General features: G+C 42.3%; 1 protein-coding gene across 22 annotated transcripts in view; it reads left to right on the plus strand.

Annotated features, from left to right (window-relative positions):
* The window catches only part of DYNC2I1 (dynein 2 intermediate chain 1), a 73636-nt gene that overhangs the window by 15743 nt on the left and 44377 nt on the right, over nucleotides 1-13516 (plus strand). For 13 of the 22 annotated variants that reach the window (XM_023640125.2, XM_070266127.1, XM_023640126.2 and 10 more), the window contains 4 exons: nucleotides 3243-3298; nucleotides 4638-4692; nucleotides 9789-9866; nucleotides 10480-10699. In XM_023640125.2, the coding sequence (XP_023495893.2) occupies nucleotides 3243-3298; nucleotides 4638-4692; nucleotides 9789-9866; nucleotides 10480-10699 (409 nt within the window). Of the gene's footprint in view, nucleotides 1-3242; nucleotides 3299-4637; nucleotides 4693-9788; nucleotides 9867-10479; nucleotides 10708-13516 lie in introns of those variants that run through there. The other 9 variants (XM_070266131.1, XM_070266136.1, XM_070266133.1 and 6 more) reach the window with 4 other exon arrangements.

Here is a 13516-nt window from a genome sequence, read left to right on the forward strand (position 1 = left end):
ACGAAAGTGTGCATGTGTTTCCTGAGCCATGTTTTTATTAAGGATATCTCGAAAAATCTTTGTGGTTGCTGCCTGGCCTCATGGGGGTCTTTGCTGGCCTCTGCACTGCCACATGTGATAGATCAGCAGCCTCCTGTGCCTTTCCCCACACCTGTCCTCACAGCAGGGCTGAAACCCCACCCTGTCACGTGCAGCCCACTGCCTTCCTTTTGGGCCAGAGTGCGGGTTGTGTTCTTAGCAGTGACAGGACCGCCCCAAAATCGGGGTGGCCCTGTCACACATACATACACTTGTGGTGTCTTAAGGCCTGGGTTTCCCTGAGGTTAGCCACGTGTTTACATTCCTAACTACGTATTTCTTGTCAAAAGCTAGGAGAACAGGAACTGAGAATGAGATCCTCACAGAGAGGATAGGTGTCCATTCTTCTTGACTTTTAAATTTCTTTCCCTAGATCAAAAGCTTTTCAGTGTTTTTTCCCAACATTTTATTATGAACATTTTTAAATCTACAGCAAAGTTGACAGAATTTCTACTACCTGCATCCTACCACTAACATTTTATTGAATTTGCCTATTTTATATTCCCTAGATGAGATTTATTTACTAGAAATGACATGGTTCTGTGGGTTAGTTGCCCACAGAAATGCCTTTCTGAGACACATCAGAATATGTCCGTTTGGCTTTTATTAAGGGTGGATGTAAGAAATGGTCCCACGAAGAAGATTCTTCTGCCTCTTCATAAGACCACTGCCTTCAGCAGTGCTCCTTCCATGAGGATTCACATAATAGTTAGTCCGAGGAAGGAGCTGCTTCTGACGCTGACAGGCTTCCTTTTTAGACGATTTTTAGAGAGGCTGCTGTGAGCCAGCCTCTGTTCTGGGTGCTGAGGACACAGCTGTGAAGAAAGCAGAAGGTTTCTGTTCATGGTGCTTCTGTTCTGTTGAAGAAGCCATGTGATAAAGAAATAAACAGATGGGTATGTAATAGAGTTTCGGGAGTGATTAGTGAGCTTCAGATAATCAACTTTTTCTTTGCATTGACTCTCAGGTACTCAAAATACACTTTTCAACTTAGTTCCTCTGTGAGCTTGGTGATGGTGTGGTTATCCCTGAGGAGACCATAGAGAGCTGGGCTGTCAGTGATTAGGCCAGGACAGCAGGTACAGACCAGGGCTGTTCCCAGGAGTCTGTGTTCTCCTCAGTGCTCTCTGTCTCGTCGGGATTTTTGATCCATTATTTTAATCATATATATCTTCTGTTGTGCGCCTCCTCCAGTTTTGGATTAGAGATGGAGAGTCTAATTAAGCATAATAATACAATACAGTGTCTTCTAAAGGTTACTAACCAGTAATGACTTCTTCAGTGCAGGAATCCAGTGACCTGGTGCCTCTGTCACCTGCGGCCCTTTCATCCTCCGGAAGCTGGATCCTGCCCCTGTCTGCTCCTGGGCGTGGTGACTTCACATGTCTCTGTGAACATCGGTTTCTAGCCCAGAACCCTCCTACCCAGCCCACGTGGCTTGGAGGCAAGGCACCGAGCTCACGCTCTAGCTGTGCCAGATGCAGGGTTTCCTCTTCCCCGGGTCCTAGGAATTGCACTAATGGCCTGAAAATGTGATAAAGCAGCCTGTGATGGCTGCCTCATGTGCAGTCTGTCCAGCGGGCTCTACCACGGGTCAAGACCCTCAGTGCGTGGTCTCCTCTTGTCCCTCAGAGTTAATTCTTAGAACTAACTGGATTACTTTTTCTTCTTTGTTATATCTACATAGCCTTTAAATCATATTTTTTTCCTACCTAGCACTACTGATTTCATTCTTTTTCTGTTCCAGTCTATTTTATAGACCAATGCCAGACTGTTCTTCCTGTTAAACATGTAATTATACTTTTTCCTAATTAATTTTGGAAATTTTTTTTTTTAAAGATTGACACGTGAGCTAACAACTGTTGCCAGTCTTCCTTTTTTTTTTTTTTACTGCTTTTTTCTCCCTAAATCCCCCCAGCACATAGTTGTGTATTTTCAGTTGTGGGTCCTCCCAGTTGTGGCATGTGGGACGCCACCTCAACGTGGCCTGACGAGTGGTGCCATGTCCGCACCCAGGATCCAAACTGGCGAAACCCTGGGCCATCGAAGTGGAACACACGAACTTAACTACTCGGCCACGGGGCCAGCCCCTGGAAATATTTTTAAACACAGAAGAATAAAAAAATAAAACAAAAATTACCCACAATCCCAAAGTCAGAGAGAATCCATTCTGCAGTATGTGCGTATATCCTCGCAGTCCTTTTTCCTATATGTAAATGAACTTTCTAAAAACACGACATTGGAAACATGCTAATTTTTTCTTTTTATTCTGGGAAATACTTTTTAATACTGGGATATGTAAATAGCCATCTGGTGTTCTATCATATGGTCATAACCCATATATTTAATAAGTAACCTAATATTGAACATTCAGATTACTAGTATTTTTTGATATTACAACTTATTCTGTGATGAACAGATTGAAAGTGTTAATACATGTCTTTGCTTGTTTTCTGGGAATAATTTCCTAGGAGTAGAATTCATAGGTCACAGAAAGTGTTCGAATATTTTTAACTCTTGTTAAGGCTTTGACCCATGTTGCATGTTGCCCTCCAGACTGACCTTTCCTAGTGGGCGGTTCAGTCCTGCTGTTCTTCTGCTTTGTGCTTTCTGTGGACCAGCCCAGGTCTGTTGTCTTGCTCTGCTGGGGGGAGGCGTGCTCCTTCACCTCCCCTGGGTCTTCGGCATCCAGGATCGGCCTCACGTCCCTCTTCTGCCAGTGCTTGCTCAACAACTGTCTCTCCTTTTAAACAACCTACCTACATATGTTGATTTACAATCTAATCATTTTAATTTTATTTTTAAAAATTCATTAATTCAAGAGAAGATTGTTTAAATTTTTTTCCTGTAGGTACGTATGTTTGAAAGCTTATAATTTTAAACAGTGTAAGGAACTAGTCATATTTATCTGAAAATAATGTGAAATTGATAAGTATAAATTTCTTTACCTACTGAGATAATATATAATCACCTTTTAGTATGCCTCTATCCATCTCCCTTATGTTAATTACCTAATTTACTAAAGACAACTAGTAAAAACTCTTATCTTGAAAGATTCCTGTAGCGTAGATACTGTTGTTAAATTCTGAGTCCGTGGTTGTTTTACAGAGTTTACTAATTCACAGTGGTTAATTAATGGTTGTGGAATTTTTTTTCTTTGATAGAATGGTGAACACAGAAGTCAAGGTACAAGTTCAAAGAGAGATGGGACTAGCAACCAGTAAGGAATGTCTGTTCTTCCGTTGATTATTATGTATAACCCAGTTCTCACAGAATGCCTTAAACTGAATTTTTCTCATTGGGCCTAATTCTAGCCTGTAAATGAGAATAAATTATGGATGTTTAGATTATGGATCAGACGTAAGCCCTCCAAATTATATTTTAGATTTACTACAGGAGCTTGGAAACTTGTTATAAATTATTAGCCTGATTTTGCCGTTTTTATATTTGCTCATACAAGATTATAGAATCACTACATCAGTAATTTTATGTGGGAGTCTCTGAATGCGTGAGCGGCGGCCCCTCAGCTGCACACTCACGGGCTTAAGAGGGCAGAACATTTGCAGGTGGGCCATTCACCTCTACTGGCTCCTGAACACACGGCCACCGGCAAATCCCCGCTGCCCGATGTTTGTGAGTCGGACTACAAATGAAAGAGGCTTCCTCGGGCAGTGCAGCCCCGGCGCCTGAGTGAGAGCGAGGACGTTGGTGCCAGCCTGCAGGAAGGCTTGGCTGCCTTTTTCTTGGGGTGCTGGGTGGCCCTGCAGAGTCTTTTCTTCACTGGTAAAACTGAGAATAACTTTTGTGTGGGTTTGTGGAGGTGACAGTTTAGAGTTTGTCTATGAACTCTCATTTTGTGTATAAGCTCTGCATTTTAACTTCTTCTTTCTGACAACCATACTTGGTGATTCTTTTTCACAGATTAGGAGAACTCATGCTAAGTGCCTTGCTGAGACTCATAAAGCAGCACTTAGGCCTGGGGCGCAGACTCCTGGGCTGTGCCGCGGTCTGCCAGGCGCACGGGGCAGCTTCTGCTCATCTGTGTGTCTTTTAAACCACAGGCTATATTGAATCGGTGTGAATATAAGTTCTAAAAGTTGAGACTCAATCTGAAATTTTGAAAGCCTTAATTTTAGGTCCCAACTAACATATAAAATATGATTAAAAATTAGAACATGTTTAAAGATAAATCTTTCTTTGTAAAATATGGATATGTATTAAGCATAAAATAATATTTGAGTTTGACTATTAAGTTTACAGGAATTTTCTAGAACTCTTATAAGGATATAGATTTATACACACACAAGTTTGTTAAAACACATAGGTTTTTCTCTCTACTTAAGATGTTTTCTATCTTGGATTACTGCTGAAATAGTAAAAATATTAGGAAGACTTTAGTATTCATAGTTCTAGTAAAGCATGCTTTGGAAATCTGCCAACCTACAGCAGTTCTTAATCATATTAAATATTGATAAGAGCCTTCACTGAGATGTAAAATGTTTTATTTTTTAAGTCTTCATTTAAAATTAATTTTCATTTTGGTCATATTTGGTTTCCAGGCATGCAGAGAATTTAGTAAGGAATAATGGAAGAGATAAAGACGCAAGAAGGAAGGTAAGACACTTACACTGATGTTATTACGCAGTAAGGTCAGCCGTATGTCTGCCTGCGTTTCCCCTTGAAAGCAGAGCCTGAGGCAAGCCTTGTTTGCAGATGGTTATTTGAGTGGTGATTCCAGTAGGCATATAAGGGATACACCTGCTATTAAAAGGCTCAAATAGTTGAAAGTAAAAAGATGGACGAGACAAACCATCAAACAGCAGCTGTAACAGAGCTCGAGTAGCTATACTAGTGTCAGATAAAGTTGACGCTGAGATGGAAGGTGTCACTGGAGTTGGAGGGACAGTTCATAATAGTGAAATAATTAGCTTGGCAGGAAGATGTAACAGTTAAAATGAACACACGCCTAACGAAAGAGCCCCAAAATGCAAGAAGCAAAGCCTGGTAGAACTTAAGGGAGAAGGAGACAATTCAGCAGTAATTGAGATTTCAGCATCCCACTGCCACTAATGAGTAGAATGACAGCATTTCACGCTGACAGATTAGACACTTGGATGAAAGGGAAACATTCCTGGAAGAAGTCAGTTCCTGAAACTGCCTTAAGAAGAAGTAGAAAGTCGGAGTAGGGGCTGGCCCCGTGGCCGAGTGGTTAAGTTCGCGTGCTCCGCTGTATGCGGTCCAGGGTTTTGTTGGTTCGAATCCTGGGCGCGAACATGGCACTGTTCATCAAACCACGCTGAGGCAGCATCCCACATGCTACAACTAGAAGGACCCACAACGAAGAATATACAACTGTATACTGGGGGACTTTGGGGAGGAAAAGGAAAAAATAAAATCTTAAAAATAAATAAATAAATAAATTCCAGCAAGTTCCCATAGTTAGCTCAAAAAAAAAAAAAAAAGAAAGTTGGGGTAGACCTATAGTGAGTATAGAAATTGCGTTGGTATTAAAAATCTTCCCAGGAAGAAGCCCAGGCTCGGATTCCTCACTGGTAGGTTCTGTCAGACGTGTGTTGTTGATGCCGGCACACACTCGCAGTCTCACTCCTCATGTGCGTTGTTGATGCTGGCACACACTCGCAGTCCCACTCCTCACGTGATTGTTCCATGTTCCAAATTATCTGTGTGTGTTTGTGATAGTGAGAGTCATAATGTCTGCTGATTTTTCATTTAGTATGGCAGCATTTTTCCAGTCTTCGTTTTTTTCCATCTTCATTATCGTCATCAGAACAGTCTTCATAGGGATTAATTTATAACTATAAAATGGTACACTGTGGCCTTATTACTAACGCTTTTTCCTAGTTTTTTGTTTTGTTATTGATAATGTGGCAAACAGATTTTGGCTTCTATTATTTCTGAAGAATAATTTTTTTCTTCCGTTGGTAGTTATCTCAAACTCATGACTCGGAGGTAATCATCTTGAGCATTTTGTGCCGTGTTTTTATGTATCTGTCTCTTTATTCCATATATGTATGCACAAACATAATTTTATGCAAATTAGGCCATCTGGTATGTGTTGTTTTGATGGGGGTGCGTTTTATTCATTTAGTTTTGGGGGGTGGTCGGATCCTTAGTATCTAGGTCTAGCCATACCAAAGGAAGAAGTTAGCCTTACATGTATTTCTTCCCATATAATCTTATTTTCTTATATCATCTTTTACAATCCTTTATTGATATAGATGAGTGTTGTAGATGCGTTTTTTCTGTTTTACACACACACGCCCTGTGCAGCTTACTGTTTTTCCCAATTCATTGTGGAAATGCCTCCAGTTCTAATGGTAGAGATTGCCTTCATGCTTTTTGTGAGTAAATTTCTTGAAGTGGAGTTATTGGATGAAAACATATCTTTTTTTGTGTTTTCCTTATGTTTCCCAATTTTTCTGTAAGCTCTAGATTAGCATTGTTCACTAGAATTATGATGTGAGCCATGTTTGTAATTTTAAATTTTCTAGTAGTCACATAAAAAAGTAACAAATACACATAACATTAATTTTAATAACATGTTATATAATCTAGTATTTCTGAAAAATATCTTTTCCATGTGTAATCTATATGAAAAATTATCGAGGTATTTTCTATTCTTTTTTTTGCCAAAGGAGCAAAATATGTGCTATATTTTTCCCCTGAAAGATTCCAGAAGTGAATTTGAAGATATTTGGCAGTTTGTGTTGGTTGTGATTAGGTCATTTGTTTTATAGCATCAACACTGAATTTATCTCGGTGTATTCTTCAGCATTTGTGGACAGCCTACGCTGTGCCAGAATAATCCTCTGGACACACAGAAGACTCCGTTTTCCTCATGGTAATGCGCCGTACTATCTCGTTTTGTGCGCAGAATAGTTTTGGGCAGTGACGTCTAAGAGCCGTGCCTTTATGGCACCAGTAGCTGCAACAGGACTAGCCCTCAGTTCTCCCACTGTGGCAGGGTGCTGGTTTTGTTTGCTCCTCCCGCTGGCACTGGGAAATGGGTCCCCTCTTCTCAGTGTCTCTCAGAGGAGAAAACCGAGCACAGGGGGCTGTGATACTTGCCCTCCATCATGCTGTTTCATCCCCCTCAGAGCCGGGACCGAGTCCCTAACCACCGAGGGCAGCGCCTCCACGAGAGGAGTGGGTGGCACCTGTCCCTCTGCTGCTGACCCTGGCTGTGCTCTGTCCCTATCACGGCCAGTGCAGAGGCTTCCTTGGTGTGGACGCTGGCTCCCAGGCATGGAAGTGAGGATGCTGGGGTCAGGAGAGCCTGCCTCTCATGTCTCGTCAGCCCTGTGCAAATGCAGGCTTCTACTTGCATTTCCTTGTCGAGCAGGACTGCTTGTGTGGGTGATTACTCTTCCTTGTGGACAGTGAACACTGGCATCAAAGGAGGGAAGAGATTTTAGTTTTTCCTTTTTTGTGGAAGGTTAGCCCTGAGCTAACATCTGCCACCAATCCTCCTCCTTTTTGCTGAGGAAGACTGGCCCTGAGCTAACATCTGTGCCCATCTTCCTCTACTTTATGTGTGGGACGCCGCCTCCGCATGGCCTGATGAGTCGTGCCATGTCCACACCCAGGATCTGAACCCACGAAATCCCGGGCCGCCAAAGCAGAATGTGTGAACTTAACCACTCAGCCACTGGCCTGGCCCCATGAGCTTTTAGTTTTCATGTGACATTTGTATTCACACTTGTTTGAGAGCCCTGGGTCGTGCTGGAGGCAGTCTTGGTGAGGGGCTGGAAGGAGGTGACAGGTTGGCCACGCGGGCTGTCAAGTGCCGAGGCCACCGCCCTCCGTGTGGAAGACGGAGGTTTGCAAAGAGTGTTGCGGAGAAGAGGCTCAGGCTGAATGAATAGCCAGCCTTCTCTTTGTTGCTCTGCATTTACATTCAGGAAGTTTGGGGAGAAACAGAGACATCACAAAAGACGTGATTCAGGCTGTTGTCCGTGAGAAATATACAAGGTATCAGATAATTTTCAGAAATATCTATTATTCGGAGAGAGATCAAGGAGCTGGCGCTGTCCTCTTGTAAGAGAGGATCATTGATACTCTGAGGACTTCTTTCCAAAACTGGATGGTAAATCAGAAGGCCTTCTGCTTAATGCCACCAAGGGAGGGACAGTTGAGCTGCTTCTGATGGCACCTTCTTGTCGTCTTTTCTAGCATTGTTGACTGCACAGCAGTCCTCTGGGTTCTGGAGATAGAAGAGGACGCCTCCAATTGGTAGATGTGTCGCTGAGTGCTTCCTGACCTCTTTCCTGAGCTTGAGTCTGTTGGTCTGCCCTCTCTGGCGTGTTCCACCCTTCCTCTTCATACTTGCCGTACCCAGCTGTGCTGCTGTCCGAGTGTCCCCTCCCCCGCCTCCGTCCCTGTAGTCTTTATGGCACTGACACCTAACCAGTTTTGAACCTGAAAACGTGGGAGTTGCTTCTCTCTTGTCCCTAAGCCCAGGTCGCCCTCACTCATCTGGGTTCTCGCAGCAGCCGTTCCACCCTCATCGCGAGTCTAGTCTTGGCTCCTCTGCACCCCAGGCTCTCCCTGCCTGTGGGCACCAGAGGGTCTTGTTCACAGGTGTGTTTTGTTTCTCCTCCCCTGGGACAGAAATTCAAGCCCCTTTGGCGAATGTGTAGTGCATGCGAGGAGCTACTTAGCTTTAAATGCGGGCATGGTATGATCAGAACGCTGAGAGGACGAGAGAGGACTGGGCCGGATGGTGGGTAGAGAGGTCAAGCCTGGAGAGATGCTGGAGTTCAGCTCCCAGGTCGGGTGAGTGGGGGCCTGGAGGGCTCCTGATACGCGTGCTCCTGTGATTTGGAGGTGCTGTGTTGCCAGTAAGTAGGACATGGGAGAGCAGATATGGACAAGAGGAAGAACAGCTTTTGGAGGAAAATATGAGATGTCCAAACATATATTTCATTTTTGCTACCGTCTTAGCCTGGAAACCTGGGATGTGTTTCTACTCTGTCTTCCTGTAACCTCTTACTCATCCTTAAGACCCAGACCAGGATGGCCTTAGGGTGGTCTGTGCAGCCTCCCCAAACCTCCAGAGCACAACCGAGCATGCCTCCCACTGCAGGATTTACGAATCCCTCGGTTTATCCCCAGATTACGGGTGATGAGATTCAGGCTTGGAGTGGTTAGTGGTGACCAAGCGCACTCAATACTAAGGAGCAGGCCAGGATTCGAGCAGCATGGCTCCCCTGAAGGAAAAGGACAGGGCTGTGCTGAGTGAGAACTCCATGCCCTGAGATCTCGTTGTCGTCTATACTTCAGTCATTGGGGCGTGTGAAGCTCAGACAGGACCTGGCTGGCGTGTCCTTGAGCGCACGCTCTTAGCCATGCACACGGGGGATGCGCTCATGGGTAAGAAATGAAATAGGGAGAGGCGTTGCTGGGAGTTTGGAATTTATTTGTATAACACTTTTTTTCATTAGCCATCAGAATTATAGAGGTTTCTCAAAAAGGGTATGTCTCTTAACTGTTTTCTCTTTTTGGTCATGCTTATAAGATAGCAGGGTATTTCTTGACGAACTGGAAATTAGGTTATGTTGGTTTTATAAGTACTTACATTTGTTAATGACAACATTAAATGAAACTCAGAAAACATGTATTTTCCCACTTTCTTTGCAAGATTCAGATTTATGATTTAATTTTTTTATGTGTTTGATTTTTGTGTCTAGGAAATTGAAAAGGAAGACATTGATTTAGAAAATGGTGGAGCCGATGAGTATATAGCCAGTTTTGAAGATGATTGTGAAGTATGTATAAAAGTTAAAACTTTGCTGGGCTTAAAAACAGCTTTGAACATCAGCTTAAATATAGTAACCTAATAGCTTTCTTCTCTTTTTTTTATTACTTTTAATATTCCATATCTGTTTGATTTAGATCTGTTACCTATAAAAGGTTTGCTATAGTTCTACCAATGCTTACTGATATGATATAATTAAATGATTTTACAATTTAACCCATTTTTAAGTGCACTGCGTTCAAACATATATATGTATACATGTATGTGTGTATGTGTGCGTATAGTATGTGTATATGCATGTGTGTGTATGTAGAGTATACATATAGCTCGTATATTTATATATACGTACACTGTCACATTCTCAGCACAGGAATGTTTGCACATTATTGTTGTTAAGAGCTCCTCCTGTATGTAGTTCTGTAAGTGTGATTCATTTTTAGAGAAACAAATGCAGCAGTTTATACAAATTTATAATTCAGTGACGTTGAAATCAGTGAACTATAAAAAGTCTTTCTTAGACGCAATGAGGACTTTGTCTATTTTATGTTATATGTTTTGTTCCGTATGAGTGTTCTTAAAGTCAGTTTGTCGTAAAGGTTGTAAAAACGTTGTTTTGTTTGTAGGACTATGAAGATGACTTTGAAGTCTGTGATGGAGATGATGATGATAGCACGAATGAGCCAGAATTGAGAGAAAAAGTCCAAGAACTTCCTCTAGCCAGAAAGAAGGAGATACAAGAAATTCAAAAGGCCATCAGTGCAGAAAACGAAAGGATCGGCGAGTTGTCTTTGAAACTGTCTCAGAAGCAAGGTCTAATGGACCGCGAAAGGGCGTCCCGGCCGGGTACGTGAGTAAGTGTTGACGTTCCATGCTCTCAGGACGTGCACTGAAACCCCACAGACAGTTGTCATGGGCGGAGTGGCTCTGATCAGGTGGCAGGCGAGGATGTATTTCCTGCCCCGTGAGGATGTCGTGCTAGGCCCTTGGAAGATGTTGGTGATGTGCGTGAAGGGCTCTCTCCTAGAAAGAAGTTTCAGTAGCTTCTCTGTGCAGCCCCTCCGGCCAGGGTGGCCATAGAACGGTCACTCTGGAGGCCCTCGCAGGGGTCACCAGGCCTGGGCATGGCCATGTTCATTTGTCCTGTGTTGTCCCTCTGAGGCATGTGCTCTTGTGTTTCTGACACTGCCGTCCTTGAGTTTCCAGAAAGGAAGGTGACAGGGTCAGCAGGAGGTCAGCTGAGAGCCTCTGTGAGGTGACTCGACCCACCCAGTGGGGATAGGGTTCAAGATCTGGCCCTGGAGTGTGTTCTCAAGGGCATGCCTGAGGAAGCCTTTTTTCCCGAAATTAGAAATATGTTTCGCTTAAAAACTCTTGGCATCTAGATATGATAAAGTTACTTGTAAGAGTACACTAAATATTATAAAAGCACTTAAAGGGAAAACAGACATTCTGATAACGAATTAGCACTAAAAAATAGCACGAAAGGTCAAATAGGACAATATTAAAAATGTTACTGGCTAATATACTTTAAATTAGTAAAATAATGAATAATTAACACAATTAATTATGATTAGCAATTAATATGATGTAATAATCCAAATGAAAGTTAGGCAGAAACATTATTACTCTCATATTTTGGGCCTGCTCAGAGGTAGCAAAACTGAGCTGGGGAGGGCGGATATATAGGATCTTTCCTAAATTTGTGGCTAAAAAATGTCTCTGAAGCCTGGGGAGCCATCTTGGTGGGGGCTGTGCCTGGCGAGTGTCCGTGCCGTGATCTCTCACCGTGGAGCAGCAGTGTGCACGGGGAGGTTTTCCTGAGAGCATTCCCAGCTCGCCTGTTGTGGAGTTGCTGGCAAGTGTGCAAGATTTTATTCCGAAGCCCGGTTTTCTTAGCAGATTTTTGAGTAACTTTTTTTTTCAATCATTCATGTCCTACACTGTGCTGAGCACTATATCCTTTAGTAGCCTGATTAATAAGATTAGGATTTACAACCCGAGATATAAGGCATTACTTTTTGTTATATTTTTTATTTGAAGGAATTATTCACTCTGATACACATTGCTAGAGTTAGAGCCGCCCTCTGGCTCCATTTTTAAAATTTTTTATTGTGGTAACATTGGTTTATAACATTGTATAAATTTCGAGTGTACATCATTATATTTCAATTTATGTCTAGATTCCATCATGTTCACCGTTCAAAGACTAATTATAATCCATCACCCAGCACATGTGCCTGATTGCCCCTTTTGCTCTCCTCCCCTCCTTCCTTCCTGTCTGGTAACCACCAATCCAGTCTCTGTTGCTATGTGTGTGTTTGTCGTTGTTTTTATCTTCTACTTGTGAGTGAGGTCGTACAGTATTTGACTTTCTCCCTCTGACTTATTTCGCTTAGCGCGATACCCTCAAGGTCCATCCATGTTGTCACAAATGGCTGGATTTCATCCATTTTTATGGCCGAGTTGTATTCCATTGTTTATATATACCACATCTTCTTTATCCATTCGTCTCTTAATGGGTACCTAGGTTGCTTCCAAGTCTCAGCTATTGTGAATAATACTGCGATGAACATGGGGGCGGTGCATGTATCTTTATGCAGTCGTGTTTTCATGTTCTTTGGATAAACACCCAGCAGTGGAATAGCTGGATCATATGGTACTTTTATACTTACTTTTTTTGAGAACTCTCCCTACTGTTTCCCATAGTGACTGTACCAGTTTGCACTCCCACCAGCAATGTACGAGGGTTCCCTTCTCTCCAGATCCTCTCCAACACTTGTTGTTTCCTGTCTTGTTAATTATAGCCATTCTAACCAGAATGAGGTGATATCTCATTTTAGTTTTGATTTGCATTTCCCTGATAGTTAATGATTTTGAACATCTTTTCATGTGCCTCTTGGCCATGTGTATATCTTCTTTGGAGAAATGTCTGTTCAGATCTTTTGCCCATTTTTTAATTGGGTTGTTAGTTTTTTTGTAGTTGAGATATATGAGTTTTTATATATTTTGGATATTAACCCCTTATCAGATATATGGTTTGCAAGTAGCTTCTACCAATTGTTAGGTTGTCTTTTCGTCTTGTTGATGGTTTCCTTTGCTGTGCAGAAACCTTTTGCTTTGATGTAGTCCCATTTGTTCATTTTTTCTGTTGTTTCCCTTACCCAGTCAGACATGGTACTTGAAAATATGCTGCTAGGGACTGATGTCGGAGGGTGTACTGCCTAGGTTTTATTCTGGAAGTTTAATGGTTCCAGGTCTTACATTCAAGTTTTTTATCCATTTTGAGTTAATTTTTGTGTATGGTGTAAAATAACGGTCTACTTTCATTCTTTTGCACATGGCTGTCCAGTTTTCCCAACACCATTCATTGAAGAGACTCTCCTTGTCTCCATTGTATGTTCTTAGCTCCCATGTTGAAAATTAGCTGTCCATAGATGTACGGGTTTATTTCTGGGCTCTTGATTCTACTCCATTGATCTGTGTGTCTGTTTTTGTGCCAGTACCATGCTATTTTGGTTGCTGTAGCTTTGCAGTGTATTTTGAAATCAGGGAGTGTGATACTTCCAGCTTTGCTCTTTTTTTCTCAGGATTCCTTTGGCTGTTTGGGGTCTTTTGTTGTTCCATATAAATTTTAGGATTCTTTGTTCTTATTTCTGTGAA

Source organism: Equus caballus, chromosome 4, assembly GCF_041296265.1.
Source record: "Equus caballus isolate H_3958 breed thoroughbred chromosome 4, TB-T2T, whole genome shotgun sequence".
In the NCBI taxonomy this organism is placed as follows: Eukaryota; Metazoa; Chordata; class Mammalia; order Perissodactyla; family Equidae; genus Equus; species Equus caballus.